Below are 23,099 nucleotides of genomic sequence, written 5' to 3' on the forward strand. Positions count from 1 at the left end.
CAAACTTCACCCACTGGTTTAGAGTGGGGGGCTACAGTTGGGAGAGAAATGGCTTGTCCTCCTACCCAGCCTTACCCCCACCACAGGCAAAAGAAGGGCCTGATGATAGCTCTATCCCTGACCTTTCTTTACTGCCTCGTTGGGGTGATGGGGCGAGGGAGCAGAAACCATTAGAGGTTAACACTCCCCCCAAAAGTATAGACTGAGTGGAACTGATTACAAGACCATACAGCAGAGAAGCACAGGGAGGGAAGAGCTGGGGAGAGGAACAGGACTCCATCCCCCCATGCCTGTCATTCCCCTTTTCCCGTCCAGTTCTGTGCCCCAGCCATTAGTCTTTCCTGCTTGGATGGTTGCCATGCTGGAAGACCACTGGGCCTGCTCCATGTGGTAGCTGGAGATGTCTCTGCTGTGCCTAAGTACCTCTCACAGCATCTACCTGTCTTGATTTGCTGCATCGTCCCAACATAGAGGGATGCCTGGCAGCAGCGATGTGACTTCCCTTCATCCTCCTACACATACATACACACACACACGTGTGCACACACCCCCTTTCCTCTGGGTTGGACTGGCTCTTACAGTGTGGAGTCAGTCCCATGAATACCTCTGGACTCAAGGCAAACCAATGCTTTGACTGTGGGGAAGCAGGCTGAAGGAGGCTGAAGCAATGGGATCAGGACGTAGCTTAGGATTGTTACCATCAGCATCCCTACAAGGAAGGAACCCCACGGATCTTCACAGGTACAGATCTTGGGGAACCCCGCTCTGGTTTTCACACACCAGGCTCTGGTACTGCTGCTCCTCACTTACAGAAGATGAAGTCATGTCACCTGTGGCATAGAAACCAGCTCTCACAGCTGGCAGTGCTACTACCTGACAGATAATGGGCAGGTTCTCTGCAGGCAGCATGTAAATACCTCCCAGAGAAGCTCCTACACCCTCATCCTTTTCCCAGGGCCCCCAAAAACAATGGGGCTTCTGAGGAGCGCCTCAAAAAGGAAATAGCCACTTAGGAAAGGCCAACACAACACAGGCCCTCACCCTCATCCTGACAGAGGCGAACGATTGTCAAGAATTGGGGTGTGCAGCTCATGGAGAGGAAGCCCACTGTGCCGCATAGAGACGCAGGCAGCAGGCAGCACCCCCGCCTGACAAGAAAACTTTGGGGGAGACGGTGCCAAGATTGTGCTTCGTTGGGCTGCTCAGAAATGGGACAAAGTAGCTCATTCAGCAGTAGGCTCATTCCCAACTCTGTGGCAGATCTTCTATCCAAGGGACAGAGGCTGGGACCTAGCAAGTGAAACCAGTTTTTTTGCCAAGACATTAAAGGATCCCTAAGAAGAGTTTGTCACAGGTAGCTACGAGGAGCTGGAGGATTTAGGAGGTGACTCTCATGAGGGCCTCTAAGTATTCAAAGGAACACTGCCATCCAGAGGCTGGTATCCTCTTCCAGCCCAGCACACGCAGTGTGGCTGCACACACAAAGGGAACTTCTGGAGCCATCCCTCTTGGACTACTCCCAGGCCCCATTCTCACACCCCTTTTATTTCCTGTGCTTCTGCCTTCACCCTAGGCTGTCTCCTATCCATGCCAGAATGTCCATGGCCTATTCAAAAGGAAGCCACTTCATGGCTTTTCTGTCAACCCAGCGAGGTGAGCAACTGAAATCCTGTTCTTCGCATCCACCTGCAAGTGATGAAGTTGGGTGACGCTCTTCTCACGCACACCCACCCATCCCACACCCCATGGTGCAAGTCAGTTGGGAAGAGCTGCAGAAGCTTCATGTAGAACTTGTTCTGCTGAGCTCCTCTCCAGGTCCCCTCCTCAGAGTAAGGGAGGCATGAACAGAGAGTGTCAAACCTACTGCCCAAGGGCAGCCTGAGCATAGGTGTGTATGGTGGGGAGGACCTCTGACCTGTGACACTTGTGGAGAGATGGGAACCCTTGACACCTCTGAGAGACCAGACCTTCCTGCCTTCTCCTCCACCACTCCTTGAGGACCTGGCTTGCCATGCCAAAGAGCACATTCATACCCCCCCACCAACCGGCAGAAAACTGGCTCTGAGCAGACCTGAAGAATGGCCATCGCTCCAGAATTGCTGGTGTTCATCAGCAACAACATGGCGGGAGAAGGAAAGGAAGAAGAGCAGCAAGGGCACAGAGCCTGTTGTATGGCAGGTCCTACCTCCCTTGGTCCTTCACACCTCCTCTCCTTCCTCTGAGGAGGGTGGAGGTTTGTGAAGTATCTAGACAGAAAGTGAAAGCCTAGGGAGCCTTAACAGAGAAGAGCAGGGAAAGGCAAAGGAAAAGAAGCCAGAGAACTTCTTCCAACACATCCCACCTATATTGGAAGGGGATGGGAGAGAGAAAAGCCTCCACTGCCAAAGGAAATGAGGGAAAAATTAGTGATGGAAGATTTGGAAAAGCAGGTGTATCAGGTGGGAAGAGAAGCTTTCTAAACCAAAGCCCTCCCCTCCCACCCAAAAGAAAAATCAGCCCTCGACAGGGACAGAAAGAGCGATAGTTCACAGCTGAGTTTCATGCCCAGTGAGTGTCCATCCCTGCCCTTCCCCTGCCACCACTGCCACCCTCTCCCGGGCCATTCCCACCCCCACACACTCCAGTGTTGTTACCACAGTGTCAGAGCAGGACGCTCCTCCCAACCATCTGCAGGCAGAACAATGGTCCCCGTAACACAGTAGAGACAATTCGGCGTGTGTGTGTGTCTGTGTGTGTGTGTCTGTGTGTGTGAGAGCTTTCTGTTGTTGTTGTAAACTTTAAGAAACGATTTTGTCAGTTTTGTATTTGTCGGGAGTATTTTGTTGTTGGTTTATTTTTCACAGTCAAGTGGCATATTTTTTTTCTGGTTGTTGGGGGGGGGGGTCTTGTTTTGTATTGTTTCCTTGGAAAGAGCGAGGGAGAGTCACAGCTTCTGCTGAGCAGAGACTCCTTTCCAGTAATCCAGGATGTCATGCAGATCCTCGTCCTTGGCAAACTGAACTTTCTTCCGCAGGGCATGCCCAGCCGCCATGTAAACCTCCTCCCTGTGGTGCTTCTTGTAAGGCCGGAATCGCTCCCAGATCTTATGGGTGCTCTCTGATGAGTACTCAGGGCTGGAGGAGTAGCCCGAGAAGTAGTGTCTGGGGGAGAGCTGGGAGTACGTGGAGTCTCGCTTGGACCGGGAGAGTGGCTTGAGGAATGACACCCGCTGGCTCAAGGTGTCAGCACTTTCCTCGTAATACAGGGCCGGGAAGGAGTGACGGTGCTCACTGCAATGGTAAGAAGGCTTGACCTCCAAGTGGTGGATGGCGCCTGGGGACACCAAGGGAAGACGATCCAAAGGGCTGTTGAGTGGGCTGCCCTTCTCAATGTATTTGGAGTCAGACTTGCTGAGTGGTGGGTGGTCAGGCACATCCAAGCTGAAGACCTTGGCGCTCTTGATGGAGCCACTAGAGGAGACACTGCAGGTCTTTCTGGCCACGGCAGCATCAGCACTGAGCTGGCGCTGCAAAGGGTGGTGGGAGCTTTCCTTGTAGGGTGGGGAAAGAAAGCTGGGCCGCTCTAGCCCACCCGAGGAACTGGCTGGGATGGACTGGCACTCAAAGGCCATGTCTGAGTCAACACCAGTCCCACCACCCAGGAATGAGGCTGTGTCCAGCTTGAGGGCATCAATGCAGTTGTTGATGATCTGGTTGACCTTGTCTACCTCCTTGGCTATAGTAGAGATCTCAGCAGCTGAGCCTTGCCCATTGTCAAGTTCCCTCAGGTCCTCATCCCGCTGGGTTCGCTCCAGCCCATCCCCACCACCAGTCCGCACCTCAATGTAGTTACCTTTGGTGGTGACTTTAGGAGTCTCCATCCCAGCCTCCATTGACTTTGATGGGGGCAACTTCTCCCCAATCATGGAAGGGATGGAGGACATCCGTGAGACAGGGATGACTGGTGGCTCACCCAGCTTCTGGGAAGGATGGACCATGGTACTGGTATCAATATCTGATCCGTAACGCATTTCCAGAATGGTCTTTTTGACATTGAGGGACTTCTGTTTCTCCTCCTGCATCCTCCGCTTCCGCAGGCAGTAGTACACCACTCCCAGGACAATGACCATCCCAAAGAGGCAACCCAGGGTGGTCATGATATAGTGTGTGGTGGTGGAAGTACTGGAAATAGGGTCCTCCCTGCCTTTGCTCCGGGTTGCAAAGGTCAGGCAAGTGTGGTTGTAGCGCCTGTTGTTGCGGATGGAGGCCACGCAGAAAGTATAATCAGTGTGGGCCTTCAACTTGTTGACAGTGACATATTCCTTCTTGCTCTTCAGTGTTGCTATGTCAGAAACGTAGCTGTTGTTGTATTGGACCAGCACATACATCTTACTGTAGGGCATGGGGATGGTTACCATCAGGATGGCTGAGGTAATGGTGACATCGTGGAGCTTGATGCTGGGACTGAAGGAGGAGTCAGTGGTGGAGGAGGCTGGAGGCTTGACTGAGAGGAAGTCCCCAGGGCTGATGGCTGAGCCCTCGTCCAGGTCCCGCTGGGAGTCAGGGGTGTAGGGGGTAGGGTTGACCCTGGAGAGGGAAGGGATGGTGCCACCTCTGCACATGGACTGGAAGATGGTGATGGCATTGCGGTTGTGGTGAGGCCGAGGTACCAGGAGCGGGTACCCAGCGAACTCCCGTGGAGTCTCACACTGGAGCCGGTCATAGTTCTTGGTGACGTTGTTGAAGAGCGCCAGCCAGTTAAGAAAGCTGTAGAGGCTACAGTCGCAGTTGAAGGGGTTGCCAGCCAGCTCGCACACCATCAGATTGCTCAAGCTGGTGAAAGTGTTCCCCTCCAGGCGGCTGAGACGGTTAGATGACAGGTCAATGCTAATCAAGCTGGGGCACTCAGAGAAGGCAGTAGGGGTGACCAGCTCAATTAGGTTGTGCTGCACAAAGAGGAACTGGAGACGGGCCATGCCCCGCAACATGCCCTCTGTCAGGTTGGTGAGTTTGTTGTAGCCCAGCTGTAAGACCTGGAGGTTTGACTGGCCCATGAAAGCCCCGTCCTCGATATAGGAGATCTCATTCTTGGTCAGGTTCAAATCAGTCAGGTTGCCGAAGCGGTTGAGGGAGGAGTACAGCACCACTTTGAGCTTATTCTCGTTCAGACGCAAGTCGTGCACCGTGCTGTTGATATGCTGGGGGATGGTCTCGTACGGGGGCTGGTTCTGGCTGCAGATGGCCAGCCACACATAACCTTTGTCCCCCTCAATCAGCCAGCAGTCACCTCGCACGGTGCCAGGGGAAAACAAGCAGAGCAGGACCGCTGCCCACAACCCCAGGCACATCATGGTCTGCAGTGGTGCCCTCATCAGGATGGAAAAAAAACCCCACCAACAGAAACCAACCCCAAATCTCAGGACCACAGCAAAAGGAAACTAAGGGGCAGAGGGAAGAGAAAGGGGCAGTAACTGGGGTTTAGCAATGGAAGGGCATGAGCACCCCAGTCCTATTGGGTGTCGTCACCATTATTTCTTCTTGCCCTCTGGGTCAAGCCAGGAGCATGGAGCAGGGGGAACACGTGCAATCTGCTTCCAGCACACCCAAAAGCTATGAACATGGATGATTGGTCTGGAAGGGAACTACCTTGTGCTTCTTTTCTAAACAAAAATTCAGACTGAGGATAACGAATCTTCTTTGATGCTCATGAGCGACTCGACCACCTTTTCCACTTTTCTCCCTCCCACCCACCCCCCACCCACACTGAACCCACCCCAAAACAAACCCAAGTCCTCCCCCCTCTCTAGTCTTCCCCCGCCCCTCCACGGTGTGATTTGGAAGAACAAGGCAGGGCTGCCTCCTCTGTCGCTCACGCTCCCTCGGTTCCTCCTCCTTCTCCTTCTCTCCCGGGTTCCCTCCGAGAAGCTTCAGAGCTTCAGATCAAAAATGTCGAAAACAAAAAATACAGAGGGAAAGAGCAAGTGCGCACGAGAGAGATCCATCTGTCACTGGAATCTGGAAAAGAAAGCACACAGGAGGCAAGAAGAGGCATCAGTTGGAGGGGGTCTTTGAGATAAGAGTATAGACAGCAAGGTTTCATGAGAAGAGGGAGATGGGGAAGAGACCGCATTATGGGGGGTGCAAGGAAGAGAGGAGTGGTACTGCCTGCCATGCTGATAAGCCTTTGAGAAGGGAACCCTCGCGACGTATAATCTTGTATCAGGGGTATGCAGAAGGGTACCCAGGCTCCCTTAAGTAACGTGATCACAGCCAGGGACCTGGGGGAAGGCAGCAGCGTGGGGGTAGAAGGGGAAGGGGATGGAGGGTAGGAAACATAAGACTGTTATTGCGGGTGGCTCAAAACTCCTAGTGTAAACAAAGGCAAGCCCCAAGCACAGCCAAAGCCACAGATTTTCAGCCGCCTGAAAATGATGTACACAGAATGCACGAAGCAGGGAAAATGCAGACAAGCCTTCCCTCCTAAAAAAAAACCCCAACACTTTTTTGTTTGTTTCCTTCCTTCCTTGATGCAAGAGGGATAAATAATTCAAGCCACGTGTAACCACTTGTGCCCTAAAAATTGTTCCTGCCTCTTGGTGAAGGGACAAAGCTGTTGAGGTGAGCCAGCCTGGCTTGAGCATGCTGGGGGCGGCGGTGGGGGGAGCAGGGTGTAAGTAGTGTGTCAAATACCAGCCTCCAGTCTCTCACCCAGCAATGCCAGCAGGTCTGAGCTGGAGCACATCACCCACCTACCCCCACCAAAGAGAGGTGCACAGCTTCCACCTTCCTACTTTGCCACCTCCCCTTGGGGGCTATGAACACTGCCCATCTGTGGGAAAGGACACCTTGCAGGAATCAGCAGCAAAGTGACATTTGCTTCAATGTATTTCTGGGCTCTGCGTAAGCTGCTGGTTCTGACTGGGAAAGGCAGCCTGGAGCACCCTTCCCTCCGGCTACAGGTTCAACCCTTCTCCCAGTGTGCTGACAGGAGCCTGGCGGGGATGTCCTCAGGCGGTGCAGAGGAAATAATTTCATACAGCAGATAAAACATGTGGGCACTATGCTGTCTTTTTTTTTTTTTTTAAATTTTGAGGAGAAAGACAATAAAAAACAGAGAAAAGGATTCTTAGTTAATGAAAAATAGATCCCCTCTTGCCCCTTTTATTTTGGGGGGAGGCTGCTCACTAAAGATATCACCGAAGCTTTTGCTGCGAAAGGCGAACCAATTTCTAGCACAGAGACACAAAGGGCAGAAATAAAATGAAGGAAGATAAATGGAGGAGGAGTGAACCCTTGAGGAACAAGGCTTATGTCTGTGGAGAAATCTGAGCTGATTTGGGTCTGTGGAATTACCAGGCCAGCTGGATTAAAGGATCAGAGATAGTGTCACAGAGAAACACTTAAATATTCAATAATCCAAAAAGTAAAGCCAAGATGGAGAAGGGAAGGGGGCGGGGGGGAGAGCTAGACCAATGGAAAAGACAGAGAGAAAGCCTCTGTTCCCCACAGCTCATCATCTGAGGCCACCAAACTCATGTCATTTATGGTTGTCATATGACGACCTCCAGCTGCTGCCTCAGCTTTGCATCAGCCAGCACTGAAGCAGAAGGCAGAGGTTTTTACAGTCTGTTGCTTTGTTTCTCAGCCTTATAATCCAATGAGAAATAATTTCCTGACACTGTCTCCCCAGATGCATCAGATAGGAGGCACATCTGGCTCTCCACAGGCTGGGACTCACAGACCTCTGATATTCCTCAGCGCCAGTCCCCTGCTTTGTCCCACCTTTTCCAGAGGTGATGGCATGCAGAGATACAGCCAATCCCCCATACCATCTCTGTTCCTTTACCTTCCCCTCTAATGCTCCTTCACTTTGCCTAGTCTCTTCCACTGAACAAAAGAATGGCAGGTACTATCACGTTTTTTGCACATTGGTGCCTAAAGTATGTCCACCCCGGGAGAGGCCAGGGGCAGCCCCTCAGCAAGCAGTGAAAAGCGTAGCCCAGATTTTAGCCAGAGTCCTTCTCTGACCATTATGCTTTGGCCTGTCTCACTTCACCAAATGCCCTGCACAATATCCAACTCCATACAGGAACATCCCAGCCCCCTTACTTTGACCCCTTCTGGTAGGGCAGGCTGCTCCAAATGCTGTGCTGAAGTCAGCTCTACCTGCTGTAGCTCGTTCATGGTGCACAGGGAGAAACCCTGAGGCCAGGACCACATTCCTCTGCAGCAGCCCCAGTAATCACTGAGAGCCACCCCATCCCACTCAGGGACCTGCACTCAGGCAGCACAGAGAGGGTTTGGGAAGGGGAGATGTCCTAGCAGCCTAGAAAGAGATGGCTGGGTTAGGGGGTGGATGGAAATGAAGGTGGTGTTTATCCTTGCTATGGGTCAAAAGCAAGGGGACCACGCAGAGAAGACCCGCTTCCTATCTACCTCCCACCTTGGCTGTGCAACCTTGTCTCAGCCACAGGCCAAAGGAAGGTCAAAGCCATTCCTCAAGCCAAACTCATTGCTCCCCTTGGGTCCCCAAGGTGGCTATGTACAAGAAATACGCAGACCCTGCCATTCTTTCCCCAATGGCTCCTGTCTCCCTGCTATCACACTGGTTTTAAGGGCTCCGAGGCCAGCCCAATCTGTGGCTTCCTCCACCCCTGCCCATGGCCTGGGACTCCATTTCAGTTCAGCCCGGTGCCGTCAGTCCCTGCCGGAGCAATGCCATAGGAATGCCAGTCTCCAGCTCCACCACGGCCATGCCCTGCCCTTTAGGGAGCAGCAGCTCCCTGACACTGGCAATTCACAGGCAAGGGGAGGCCAGGGATGGGGGTCAGCACCATGCCCTCCCTCGACTGTCTAGAGCCAAATGAACATAAATCGGATAGCGTTGGAGTCCAACAACACAAACAACATTTTGTCCTTTCTACTGGCCTGAAAGGTGTTGACAGTGGAGTTGGCTGTTTCCCTCCCTTGCTTCTCAGGCAACAGAGCAAAAAGATGCAGGGATGGAGGGTGGGCAGGGAGAGCAAGGGCAAGCAACTCCAGCCCAGAGAAGAGCCGAGGAAGGGGGACACACGAGTTGTGGAGAGCCTGGTGTGGAGGGAGGCTGTGATTACAGGTGAGGGGAAAAGCTGGGACACGGGATCTGGTTTATAGGGCAGGTGCAATGTCACCACCCCCATGTGCTGGGCCTACCCGGCTGTAGGGTTCCAACACTCTTCACTGTAACCCAAGACGGCTCTTACAACGTGCCCTTGGCTCCTGGCCATCCTCATGTATGCGAGAGCATCAAGGAACAGTAGTGGCATGGTGCCCATGAATGGCTGTACCTTCCTTGGCTGGCACAAAGTCAACCCATCCGCTCTGAGGTCCCAACGATTTCCTTCTGGTTTATTCCCTACTAATGGATACCTCAATGTTATTGGCATTTCTTTGCACCAGAGTGTTTGGAGAAGAGGAGGAGGCCACAGGGATGGTTCCCCTGTTCAGAGGAGACAGTAGGGAGGGCAAAATAGAAGGATGAGAGCCCCAAATCTGATTTAGGAGCTGGATGTCCTGATAGCCACAGAAAACCCTTTGGCTTGGGGATCAAGGTAGCACGAGGGGTGACACAGGAGTGCAGTCACTAGTTAGATGGCCAGGTATGAGGGCAGGTTAAAATACAACCACTGAAAGTGTGGACAGGCATGATATGAGGGACAGGGAGGAGCTGGGGGCTGAGGGGGTGGAAGGACCATGACTGAGAAAGGATACAAGGTCTAGAGGCCACGGTGTAAAATGGAAACCAGAAAAACCACATACAGCAGCAATTTGGGCCTGAAATTCTGACCCTGTCAACCTTGTCCTCCTGGGGCCCAGTGCACTGGAAAAGCCAGCACTTAATTCCACCATTGCTTAAACGGTGCTAAGAGCCTCCCATTAGAAATGCATGCATTAAAAACCTGCCAAACATTCTTGGCTCCTCTGGGGACACCCCGAAACCAGGCCAAAGCTCCTGCTGCTTTCTTACGCTTTGCACTTCATCTGGGCATCAGCCCTCTTCCCAGCTCAGTGCACTGCCTGCTGCTGGCAGCCTCAGGGCACAAACACCACCCCCAAGGGTCTCTGCCTCCCCACTCTTGGCTTCAAGGTCCTTCCAGGATTTCTCTAACCACTTTCTGAAAAAAATAAGCCTTTCCTAGGGGCGCTTGGTACTGGGAGTTGGTGCCTTGCTTGAAGGGACTCTCCACACCTGCTGGATAGTCTCTGTAATACGCACTGGTCTGAGCATCACTGCAGCTGCTTCAACTCACCACCCAGAGATGGTCCTTGCTTTTGCCCCGGCTATAGTGAAAGGACAGTGCTGTGGGAGAAGCTTGCAGCACTGGTGTGGCACTTACACCACAGCAGCCCCTTTCCTCTCAGCCCCACTGCTTCCAGGGATGTTCCCGTTTATTGCAGGAGTTACCATCAAATCATGCAGCAGAGAACCTGTGGCTGTTCCCAAAGGTGCTCCAGAAGCCCTGAGAAGTTTGGGATCGAGAGAAGAGGGAGCAGGAAGCCTGACGACCTGTGGATTTGTGACATGGAAGACATTTGTGTGCATGTATGTGAGAGAGAGAGATAGAAAATGTCTTCTACTGCAGCTTCTCTGATGTCCACCAAGGGTCGAGGTCACACAGCACTCTTTACTTTAATGGGGCTCTGTGAAGGCTTCTCTCTCACTTTCTCTCTTCTCTAATTTATCCTCCTATTTTCATGAAACATGTAAGATCTCAGCATCTCTGAGATCCATCCCAACATGACATTTGTTAGAAATTGGCCCTGTAGCTTCAAAAATCTAGAGGACAGAGGAGCTGGCTTAGGCAGAAACATAAAAAGAAAAAAAAAGCTGTAGAGCCACCCTAGAAAGTCATGCAACAAAAGGTGTTTTCATGTCACTAACCAGACAAAGACTCCATCCCTTATAGGGGTTGAACCAGTATCAGTGGGTCCTGCTGAAGGGTGGCCACTCAACATTAGAGGCTCTGTGAGTTTTGGCAGAGTGCTGCCACAAGAGAAGTCTCGTGGTTCAGTTCTGGGCAGGTTCATTTCACCGTATATGAATCCAGAGTGCCTGCTGGGAGAAAAATCATCCCTCTGAAAGCTGCGCTGGCCCTGCCGTGAGGGGGGAGCTCGCTCGCAGCTCCCAAATTCCAGCTGTTCCTGACATGAGGAAGCCCAGAGCACTAGGATCCCAGCAGGACACTGTGCTGAGGAAGCCCACAAAACCACGCAGGATCTCAGCTGCTTCTCACAGGACACGGCTGCAAGGATGCTCACAGCGCTCAAACTCCAGCCGGCAACGATGGGGTCCTGCACAGGGCAGAGGGCTGAAATACAGGCTGCAGGATTGCCCCAAGGACATGCTGCTCTGCAGTCCTGCCCTTTGGCCAGTTCGGGGCATGGGAAGGGTTCAGGTGTTAACCTGAAGTTACCATCCGCCATACACGTGCACCCAGGCTCAAGCAAATGCACAGCCGTTGATTCCAAACCTTTGCTGAGCCAAACAGCTTAAAGACTAACCGTGAAAAAAACCCAACACGATGCTGTATATAAAACCCCTGCTCTCCCATCGCGCCTCCCCAACAGTGATTAGATGCCTAATTTGTTAGGCAGCAAGAAAGAGAGAATGGGAAAGCTCAGGGGAGAAAAATGAAGCAGCTCAGAAGCATGAAAGAAAAGAAAGAGCTTTAGAAGCGTAAATCTTATTTTAGAGTGATAAATACTGCCAGAAAGGTCTTTCATATGCCAGTGGTTCCTTGGCAGGCCAGAGAGCCACCTTTGTTTTCCAAAGTGAAATGGTTACCTTTTATATTAATATGATTATTGAAGATTAAGGGGGATTTGCATCAAGCCAGCTCCACCCAGACAGCCCGCAGCAGCCCACAGGAGTGCATGCATGGGGGTAGGCGTGGGGAACAGCCTTCTCCAGGTAGAAGAGGATGTCAAGAGATTACAGGTTCCATAAAAAATATTAGCAGCAATAAAGCCACATTCATCGCTCTCCCTCCAGGGGAGAGGGGGGCCTGGGAAACATCACTGCCCTTGGTGTCATCCCATGAGCCCAGACATGAGGCAGTGGAAAGGCTTAGAAATAATTCCTGTTGGCGATGGGGAGGGAGCGAGGCAAAGGGGGAGTATATGCGGAGGAGTTGCTATAGGTGATGGGGTGGGTGTGCAGGCCGGGTATGTACGTGGGTTAATCACTCCGTGAAGCAGAGAATGAGTGCTGACTCCTGGGGTGGGGGGGAATTGCCGTGGGGAAGCAGGCAAAGCGCTGGGTGCGAGCATACGTGTGTGTGTGCACGTGTGTTTGCATGAAGCAGTCACTGTGGAGAAAGGGGTGGGAGTGCTGGGGGGGGTGAGGAGCCGTAGGGAACGGGGTGGGAGCGCGGGCTGCGCGTGGGCGTGCGTGGATCACAGGAGACGGCCACGGGTGTGCGAGCGTGTGTAGGGGAGAAGGGCTGTAGGAAAAGGGGTGGGAGCACTCCTTCTGTATGTGTGCCCCGACGTGAATCACCGTAGGGAGCAGGGTGCGAGGGCTGGCTCTGTACATCTGCGCGTGGGACGGAGTTGCTGTAGGGGACGGGGAATGACCCCCGCTCTCTGCAAGCTGTCGGGGGGGAGGAAAGGGACAGGAGCGGCAGCTCTGCGTGAGTGTGCGTGTGAGCTGCGGCAGGTAGCGGGGCAGGAGTGGGGGTCTGGGTGCATGGGAGGGAGCTGCTGTAGGAAACAGGGTGGGAGCACTGGCTCTGTTTGTGTGCAGGGGAGGGCAGCATGTCTGGCACGAGGTCAGGAGAAATTCTTGGGCTGTATGAAGACCCCCATCCCCTCAGGGTCACTGTGATGCCTCTGCTGTCCTGTGGATGCCTTGCTGCCCTATTTCCTACAACAGCAGCTCCTGGCTTTCACTGGGCTGGCTGTGAATGGCAGGGTATTTGAGAGACGCCCTCACTCAAACCAAACATACCTCCAGTATTTCTAAATACATTCATCCTCAGCAACTCAGCAGTGCCAGTATGGAGTGCCCCCAAACACGCTACCCTGCAGGGAAGGGGCATGGAGGGGGTTAGTCCCTTGCATTACAGCTCACTACTGTCTCTTGCTGGAGGGACTCAGAGCCTAAGGAATCACATAGGTCCTGGGCTGGCTGAGGGTAGCAATCGCTTCACGAGGCGCACTGGCGGCCAGTCATCCTGCGGAGGATACCTCCAGGCCTGCAAACTCTTGCAGGGCACAAGCATTGGCATTCCAGCATCCTTCAATGTGCTCTCACCTTCCAGGGAACCTTCCCTGTGGGAGAGGTTCTCTTGCTGGCAGCGAAACCTCCCTCCAAGTAGAACAAGCAGCCACCCTGGTACAACTCCAGCACGAAAACTCCAGAGGTTGAGCCACCATTCCAGTGAGAGGAGGGGGCTGCCCTTGTGTGGCTCTCCCAGCCAGAGTGTGTCTGACAGTCATGCATCGTTACCCCAAGTCATTAGCCTGCAAGGTGTCAAAAGATGGGGCAGCCCCTGTGCTCAGTTTTCCCACAAATGGAGAGTCAACCAGAAGCAGCAGCTGTTACAGATGGTGGTTCAAATATGGCAGATGCAGTCCTGATATGGTGTGGGGCAGAAGCAGAGGAAAGGGGCAGGGGGGAGGACATGGAGAAGCTGTTTCAGGTGACCGTGAAACGCTGTGACAGCACAGGCTAACGGGGACACTTGTGCACCTCAAAGCCCTTCCTCTGGTCAATGCCTGCCTGGATTCAGCCAGAGGACTAGCCCCACGCTGGACAGGACATTGTATTTCCACATGGCTGCTTCCACCTCCCCTTCATCCACCACCCTCAGGCAATGGCACAGCTCAGCCCCGCTGGGGAGGGACCCTCCTCCCGGCCAGCTCGCCCACCTATATTTCAAGCTAACATCTGACATGCATTTTGACACAGCCGTGCCTCCCCTCTCTTTTCCCCACTACCTTGCCTTGTTTAGAGCCTGTTTTTTTCTTCCATTGCCAAAACACAATGACTGTTATAATTAACAGATTATCTCAGTGCGACAGCTGCAGTCCTTTGAAAATTAGGTTGAATAACAGGATCCTGCCGTATGGTAATTTCTTTTCATCTCTCAAATATTTTCTCTCTCTCACTCTCATTTCTACCTCATTTCTTTTTTTCTTTCTTTCTTTTCTCTCTCCCTGCTCCTACCTTTCACCAGCTCCCTGACTGCATGAGTGATACCTTTGGGGTGAGACAGGCTGAAGGGCGCTCTCTACCTTCATTAGCTGTTTTTATTCCTCTTCTTTTGCAAGTAGGATCATGAACATGTAGGGAAAAAAAGTGCCCACCAGAGGCCATGGTCAGGGGCCCTCTCTGAAGCCCCACAGGCTCCGAACGGCAGCCCAGGGAATTGCACGGGAAGGGGAGAACCCGGGATGCCATAGCCTGAACCGCTGCCTGCGACTTTCCCACAGGGAGCTGAGCGCAATGGTGTGGCTGAGTGGTTTGTACTGAGCTAGCCAGGGTGCTCTACCCAGCCACCCACCCGTCCGCCTTCTTGCTGACTCAGTATCTACCCTTGACTCACCACTTGCTCACTGAATGGGGACTGGCAGTACTTATACGGCATCCTTCCCTCTCGCTAAGGCAATAGCTCTGCCACTTACCACCCCCTCTCCCCATTATCCACCTACATCTGTCTCTCTACCAACTCAATCAACCCAAGCCAGCCAAAAAAGCAGCTTGCTGGAAATTCAAGGTTTCAAAACCAAAATAAGAACTGGTGCTGCTCCCAGCTGGACCCAAACTAAAGGCTCTGGAAATATCCTCCTCCAGGACTGGAGATCCCCTGGCCCCTGCTGCAAACTGGACTGATCCATTCACCAAAGTGGCTGGACTCCTCGGCCTCTGCTTGGGCACACGTGCTAGCACACAGCCTTTCAGGCTGTGAGGATGACCAGCCAGACCTGTGGGACAGGGCTGTTGAGATGGTGCCCTGGATTTGGCAACTGAAAGGTTTCAAGTTCAATATGTTCCGGACTCAAGAAATCTGCAATTTTGTCATTGACTGTACCAGGAGCATTAGTTAATTATTCTCGGTGCCTGGCTTGAACTCATGCAAAATGCCTTGATCCTGCACTGCTCTTTTCAACCATGTCCATAATCTATACAACATCATCTGTTACAATTAAACACTGCTTTTTCTTCTCGAAAAAAGGGGAGAATTCCTCCACACCACTCATCCGTCGCAGCCTAACCCACCTCTGCAGAAGCTAGCTCCGGCTGAGTCCTGGGGCTCCTCCTGCCTCCTCAGCACAGCCCCTTCCTCTCCTCCCATGGAGTTCCACCTCATTTATTTCCTTAATCCCGACTCAGTAAAACAGAAACGCTGTCACCGTTATTCTGCCAAAAGCCAAGCAGAGTCTTTTAACACACACTCATCCGTTCCATTGTGTTTCAGCAGTCTCCAGTAATGCTCCTCCTCATCCGTGATCCCTCGCTTTTCATCCTTCGCCACCCTCACCCTGCGTTCTCCCTCTGCTTTCACTCCAGGCCCTGTGTTGGCTCGTGGCACTTGCAGCACATCTCATTCATTCACTGTCACTTATCCAAATGCTACCTTCACTTATTAATTCTCCTTTTTTCTAGTAGCATCCCTCCTCTGAGTGCTTTGTACAGTCCTACTTACGTATCCAATAATAGTATTTTCCCAGTGACTGAGTCATATACCCCTTTGCTGACATTTAGAATTCTCCTTGTTCTTTGAAACACATCTATTCATTCCCCCTCTCTACAATTATATATGTCTACTCATGGTGTTGCATTTCCTACAGCAGCCGTGCAGCAAACAGATGATCCATGCAAATAACCCAACAAAGTAATTGTCTCTGCTGGCACCTTGTCATCCTCCATTTTAATTATGTAGGCCAAAGCTAATTCAAGCTATAAAGCAATCAAAAATAGGGGACAACTTAATTTAAAACACTCCCCACCTTTCCTTTGCTCTTGCTCAGTCCAGATTTCAACCTTTTTTTTCCCACCTATTCGCTGCTCTGCCTCTTTCGATGGTCTTAGTAGCAGAGTACATGGAGGCCACAACTGATATCGGGCCTCTGGTTTCCTAGGTGCTGCAAATATGTTCAGTGAGAAACAAACTTTGCTCCAGACTGTTTCCAAGCTGAAAGGAGAGAAAAAAAGGAGTATCACTCAGCTAATAGGGGCACGTAAATGTCTCACCCACTAACCCAGGTAATGTACACTCCATGACCAGGGAGTGATGCCACATCCCCCTAAATCTCTCTCCAGAGGCTTCATCAGGTAGCCCTAGCAAATAATTCATCTGGCAGTCCCTCCTCATTCCTCACCGTAGCCCGTATTCTTTCCCCCACACTGTTCTTTGCTCTTCTTCCAGTCTTTAGTCACCCTTGCATATGCTGTATTTTATTTATTCCTTACTACTCCTCTTAATCTGCATAGGCCAAACCCTAAGCTCTGTAGTCACCCTGACTCATTTCCTACCCAGGAAAAGCGATGATTTAAATCAGTGGGAAAGCCTGTGATGTCAATCTGGACAGAGGCTGATACTGCACGGGGACTCCCGCATGATTATTTCTTGTTCTCTTCTCACTCATTCAGGTCTCCATTTAGCAACATACTTAAGCATGCACCCAACTGTAAACCTATGCAAGTCCCATTCAGCTTCTCAATTGCTTTCTTCTGCAACATCTGTGTTGATGGTTCCCACATCTTCCAAACACAACAGATTCTCCTTCTGTGCTTCCTCTTCCTAGCCTCTTTGTTACCCACCCACCAACAGCCTTTCTCGCACTTTGAGAAATTTAGACTTCTCCTTTTTTTCCCTTTGCTTGTTTGGATTTTCTTGTTTTCACTGCTGCCCAGGGACTCCGGCTTGTAATTTCACCTCCCTTTTCCTGAGATTGCTATGTTGAATAAAACACTGATTTCCTCCTCTGCTCTCCAGTATTCTGAAGTACCGAATTGGGCCATTGAGGAGAAAAGCTATTGGCCAGGACTGCTGCCTCTGATACTGCAACAGAGCTGGCAGTAATATTTACAGGCTACTTTGAAAGCTCCAGGGATGGCTTGTGGCCAAAAATGATGATATCCACCCCCCCTTTTTTTTAATGATGTCTTCCTATGACTCAGTCTGGTCCATAAGTCAAAACGAGAATTTTTTTTTTAACCATCCTCCCTTTAAGCAATGAGAACAAGAGCCTAAGAACAGAACGCTGTGGCATCACGGATAGGACGGGTTACGTCACGAGTAATGCAACTTGGGTGTCCTTGGTGGCTTTAAAAGCAGCAGAACAAAGGCGCATGTCCTCTTTCTGGAGAAATGGGGTTTGGCAGCGCTAGACTGGCAATTGCCTGAGTTTTCTAAACTTAGTTTTATCTGTAAGCAAAGCAAGAAACATGCGGGAAGCAGAGACACCGTGACCTCAAGGGCTCATGACTTCCTGGGCTCAGCAAGGAGCTACCGTGCCCTTTGTGATCCACCTTTGTACGGAGGCAGAGTCTCGAATAAAGGGGACGGTGTCGGGGGAACTGTGCCGGCTGTTTCAAAGTGGGACTGTGGCGTACCGACGCAGCCTGCCCACACACTCTTACCTCTGCCTCTGGCTACACAGTCTGCAGCAACAAACAGCCATTCAAATGGTTGATAAACGAGCAGTTCAGCCGGAGACCACTTAATTTGCTCCTTGCCTTCTTTGTCTGCCGGTGGCAGGGAAAAACGCATGTTTGGAAATTGGCAGTGTTGTGTATAGCATTACCAGGCTGGAGTTACACTGACTGCTACAGAAAAAAAAAAAAGATACAGAAGAGGGGAGAAAGCTGAGAGCTGGAGAGAAGGGTGGGGTGGGAGCGGGGGAGAGCCAGGCAAGGAAAAAGGGAGAGAAATGAGACGGTATTGTATCCAAGACTAGATATTATGATGATGGGGACATTAAGAATATGATAGATAGGCAGGAAAGGAAGGCAAACAGACAGAGGCAGGCACTGAGAGAGAGACAGAGACGAAGGAGGGAGGGAGGGAGAAGGAAGAGAGAGAGCCAGAATTAATTTAGGAGGAATATACTGAAAACATAATCTTCTCAACGGAGGGGGGGGGGAAGAGAGAGAGAGAATTAAACAAACAGCGACAGGAAACTGGGAAAGAATGACTTTTTTTTTTTATGAGCTTGTTAACATTTGTGAAGTTAAGTAACCCTAAATTTATGCCATTAATTTGCATGTATTATGTTTTTTTTCTCTGCTGCCAGTTTATAGTCTCTATGAAACCTTTAAAAAGTGGCTTTTTTTCCTCCTTTTCCCTTCACTTGTGTTAATTAAGGCTTGTGATATATGTATATTTTTACACTGCTGCTGTGCTCTAGCATTTAATCATCAAATGGCCCTTTTTGCCTTTTCTTTAGGCCGCTCCTGCCTCTTCCCCTGTCCTCCACAGAAACATGAGGAGGCCTGGGGGTTCACCCATCCGCGCTGATCTGTAAGCACGCCCAGAGCCAGGCTGGGCTCCCACCGACCGTCTCCCTGTGAAACAAGGTGGCTCCCACAACAGGGAGCCGTGGGGCGGATCTTCGGCTGCTGAAGAGTTCACAGCTCCAATCCACTCGGGCACTCACATTGCCATGCTGAAGCACACTGTATTTACACATTAGCAACCACTGGGGAGCCTTAAAATCGGATTCTCAGGGGAAATCCAGCCAAAGAACACAGTGAGATTCCTAATGAAGGTACTCGTGGCCAGAGCTGGGGGAGGCACAAATGATGGATACCCTATAATCGCCTGCTGGCAGAAAAGGGGATGCGGGTCGTTCTCCAAGGCTTTAGTAGCACCTAGAATCTCCAGACTAGGACGTGCATGGAAAGAGCTGCTGTAGAAAATGCAAGTCCGGCTTCTCCCCTCCTTCCACGGGACTGCCCCACAGCCGTTCCAGGGACAGCCGTCCCTCCTCTCCTCCCAAGGACTCATCTTTCTGGGCAGACAGATCTCTCTCCTAAGCACATTGCCGACTTTGGAAGTGCCCAAGGCCAACACAAAGCGTAGCTGGTGGAGCCCTTTTGGCAGCTGTCCCAGCGAGCGTATTTCTGAGCTCAGCTGGACAGGAGGCTTGGTCCTAAATGTGCTTTGATTGCTTTGCTCTTCTCTAAAGGCTCTGTATCTCCCAGCTGTAAGCAGAGTTTGCTGAAGCAAGAAGCAGGTTGCTAAGCCTGGTTTGGATGCTGTTTGGTCTCTAGTGGAGCTGACAGGACTCGTTAAAAGCCAGCTGAGCTGAGACCACGAACACTGAACATTGATTCAGACCTAAACACCCGCCATGGGAGACACAGCAACCGGAGCAGGGAATAAGGGTGATTGCCAGTCACAGCAAAGATGGTGTTCCCTCGTCCCCTATGGAGGAGGCTTGTGATCTCCTTGGGGCTCTGACAGGCGTATGACAGGTCTCTGAAGGGTCTCTGCTGAACTGGAGTTGGGAAGGAGAGGTAGGGGAGACAGACCAGGCTTTCCACACTGTCACTATTATTTTGCCATATGGGGGTGTTGAGCACCAGAGAGGATATTCTAATTTACTCCCTGGCTTACCGTTGCTGTGGCAACGGGAGAAATACAGGCCAAACCAGGCTGCATCTGCAATGTGGTGGTAATAGGGAGTTTGGGTTCCCATGTGTGTTTGTTTGTTTGTTCGGCTGTTTGCAGGAGCCACATGGTAAAAAAGCACTGTCGCAATGAAAAGGGAATAGGGCCTGAATTGTACACAGACAAATACGCCCTCCTCTCATGCAACAGCAAAACAGTCATGCATGCAGTCATATTCAGAGCACACAGCCTGAGGAACACCAGCACACAAACGTGTCCCCTCTTCCCACCACACGTACACCTCTGGAGCTGGGGGTCCCCTAGCTACTCTCCCACTGTCCCAAGAAGCCAGACTTCTTGTTTCATAGGTACAAAGCCCCCGTGCACCAGACACTTTCTAGTAGGGCACTGAAGTGCAACTAAGAGTCTGGGGCTCACCAGCTTGTGTCAGCAAGAGAATCTGCCCTGCCGTCGGGTCCACACATCCCAGTTAGCCATGATGCTAAGGGATCACGAACTCCCCATTGGGTGCTGAGAAAATACTCCCTGTAAATACTCCTCCAGCACATCACAGTGACTAGTTCTTACCCCCCAAGGTGGTAAGAACTTGTTACCAACCTCCAGCTGTGACACCACCATCTTAGGAGTCTGCCAGCACAATTCCCACCCCAGAAAGCAAGCTGTAGAGCAGAGTTAAGTACAGCCTCTTTCCCTCCCTCTCCTCCAGCCTGCTGGGACCTGAGTATTCTCAACCTAAACTGTGGCCTTTGGAGAAAGGCTCGATGTCCAATGCATCCAAAGTAGTGGCCCCAGAGATCTCCTTTGGGACAAGTGGAAGGAAGGAGATGATTTTTCAACTGCCCCTCACAGCCTTGGAGCTGCTCCCTGGAGAGCTGGAAGCACAGAATAGCCTTCTAGCAAGGCAAAGTTGCTATTGAGTCATATCATGATCCGTTCTTCCTTATCGCACAGCCGGTAACAGGCTGAGGCTAGCAAGGGTGCGGGGGAGAAATGGCCTGATGTCAGGGCAGGAGCAGGGTTTGCTCAGGCATAGAAGCCTTGGTGATCCTGGAAATCAGACGCCTCATCAGCTTTGGGAGCCCTGTGTTGCAACTTTCGCAATGCAGAGGCAACATCCATGGCGGAGATAGACCGAATTTCCTCAGTCTGGCAGGGCAAGGCCCTGTGAGGTGGGATGTCTCTATGGGGTCTGAGAGACCACCAAGACAAGGGGTGGCACTGAAAGGGTGGTGATGCTCGTAACCTGTCGCCTGCTGCTGCTAACAGTGACTTGAAGGACCTGAGGTCAAAAAAGGGGGGGAAACAAAGGGGTTAAGGTTGGTCTGGAAAAGATGAGGTGATGGAGATGAGAGGCTCTTGCAGGCATCAAAAGCTTCTACAGAACATTGGGCAGAGAGGAGAGGTCCAGCTCAATCCCATCAAGGACAAGACAGCCGCAGGGCCTGTGTGCTGCAGGAATGCTGGGAGTTGCAGAGTGCCTGGCCACCCAGGGCCCTGTGCGTGCAGGAGGGGGGACACGGGGTACAGATTCCCCTCCTTTGACTCCTGGCTGCCTTTTCTCCCATCATTCCTGAGACTCCATCTGGCTCCACTATTTTTACACACACGCACAAAAAAAGAAGAGAAAATAAACACTTAATTTCTAACCTAATCAGCCCTTCTCTCACTAATTAGCACCCTCTGAGTACATCCACAGGCTGTGAGAGATACTCTGGGGCTGATAATGACCCCCAGCCTGCAGTTGCATATGTTGAAGGGTCAGCAGAGCCAAGAGCAAGCCAGGGGGAGGCAGGGAGCAGAGTGACCTTTGCCATTTGGGTTTTTTCCCTCAAATCTGGGATGCTGGAAAGGGGATGTCTCTTTTTTGGCAGGATCCCTTGTGTGTATGTGTTTTTCGGTGAGAGAGAGTGAGTGTGTGTGCATGCATGTGTGCCGAGGAGGGGGGAAGCTGGAGAGGTTTGGAGGGAGGGGACTGGAACAAAATTCTGGCGCTGAGCCCAAACCTGAAACACACGCCAATTTGTGCCTCTTGCTGGTGGTAATGAAGGGCTCCGTTCAGGACACGCGGGACACTAATTAAGGGGCTTCAAAGGCGGCTTTCTGCAGAGTGCTCTCTAAAGGGGGGCTGAGGGGAGGAAGGAGCACAAGAGGGGGGTGTTCTCCACTCAATGGAAGACTTCTGGCTCCTAGTGCTGCTAGGGAAGGCACTTTTTCTTTCTCCCTGTCTCCCATAGCAACTCCTACCCATGAGAGCTAAGAAGGTGCAAGCATCTGGCAGCTCCGGGCAAGCCCTCAACAGCTAGCAGGGAAGGCAGGCTCCGGTATGGAGCGTGTGCTGCCATGGGGAGGTGAAAGCTCCCAGTGGAAGTGGAGGGACACCGTGCTGAAAAGAAGCAAAGGTGGACAAGGGGCATGGCAGGAAGAGAGAGAAGAAGAGAAAGAGCTGGAAGGGGAGAGGCAGGGACTCGGTGTGATTGGTTTGCAAAGATAGCACCTATAGGAACAGGGGTTGCCCTTAGTCTCCAGGGATTTGCAGGGAATAAAGCTCTGGATCACCACAGATCAAAACTCCACGGCTGAGTCTTCTCACCTGCATCCCATGGGGTTATTTCTCATGAAAGACTGGATCAGGCAAACTTTGTGAATAGAACAACGGGCAGGGCTGAGAGTGTGCCTCCAATGTGCCAGTCTGGGCACAAGACTCTGGGCTCAGCTGGGCACCAAAGACAAACAAGCACTGCATGGGCACCCAAAGAGCTCTAGCCCGCTTCCAGGAGCTTCACAGACCTCGGCCCTACAACCTCTAAGCACTACAGATTCACTCATAGCTGTAGCGTTCCCATGTCAAAGGGAAGGAGCCAAGCCACAGAATGAGTGAAGTGACTCAGCCATGGCCACCAAAAAGAGTCTCAGCTCAGCTTTCCTGCTTCCTACCTGGTACCTTAACCACACACCTGCCCACCCTCCCTCCATGGGAGTAAGCGTGAAACAGCAGCTCTGGTGGAAAACAGGCCTCTGCTGAGATTGATTAAACGGGGACAGAGTGTGGGAGGAAAGAGAAGAATAAATTGGCAGAGAGAGCAACAGAGCGTTAGTGAGAGACAGGAAGAAAGGATGAGTGAGAAAGATGGTGAGGAAAAGAAAAGAGAGAATAGAGGGTTATCTATGCATTATATTCACTGGGCCATGCACCAAGCACAGAAAGAAAGTGAGGGAAAGAAAAGAGAGGTGATATGAGCACATGAGAAGAAGTGAGAAGATACTCACAAAGAGCAAGAGAAGCAGACAGCTTCAGAGATAAGCAGTGCTTCACTGATCCTGCACGACAGCATGCTCCCTGCCATCACTTACCACCCCACAAGCTGCCAGAGTGCCCCACAGCTCCCCTTAGCTTCAGAGGAGCTGCCTTCTCTATGCCAGGCTGTCTCAGCACCACGCATGGGTCACCTGGACACAGCTGTTTGGGAGTCAGGACCAGTCCTGCCACGGTGAGCCATGG

At 51.7% G+C, this 23,099-nt stretch overlaps 1 protein-coding gene across 1 annotated transcript; it reads right to left on the bottom strand.

Annotated features, from left to right (window-relative positions):
* Positions 1 to 2,612: 2,612 nt before the first annotated feature.
* Positions 2,613 to 5,350, bottom strand: ELFN2 (extracellular leucine-rich repeat and fibronectin type III domain containing 2). The gene has a single exon (XM_010585426.1). It carries the CDS (start codon positions 5,348 to 5,350, stop codon positions 2,924 to 2,926), a length of 2,427 nt encoding a protein of 808 aa, XP_010583728.1. The 3' UTR covers positions 2,613 to 2,923.
* Between the last annotated feature and the right edge of the window lie 17,749 nt (positions 5,351 to 23,099).

The sequence above is a fragment of the Haliaeetus leucocephalus genome, unplaced genomic scaffold (assembly GCF_000737465.1).
Source record: "Haliaeetus leucocephalus isolate CR32 unplaced genomic scaffold, Haliaeetus_leucocephalus-4.0 Scaffold101, whole genome shotgun sequence".
In the NCBI taxonomy this organism is placed as follows: domain Eukaryota; kingdom Metazoa; phylum Chordata; class Aves; order Accipitriformes; family Accipitridae; genus Haliaeetus; species Haliaeetus leucocephalus.

Bases quoted from the DNA above. Each gene is read 5' to 3' on its own strand.
- ELFN2 (XM_010585426.1), bottom strand. From the start codon at position 5,350: ATGAGGGCACCACTGCAGACCATGATGTGCCTGGGGTTGTGGGCAGCG.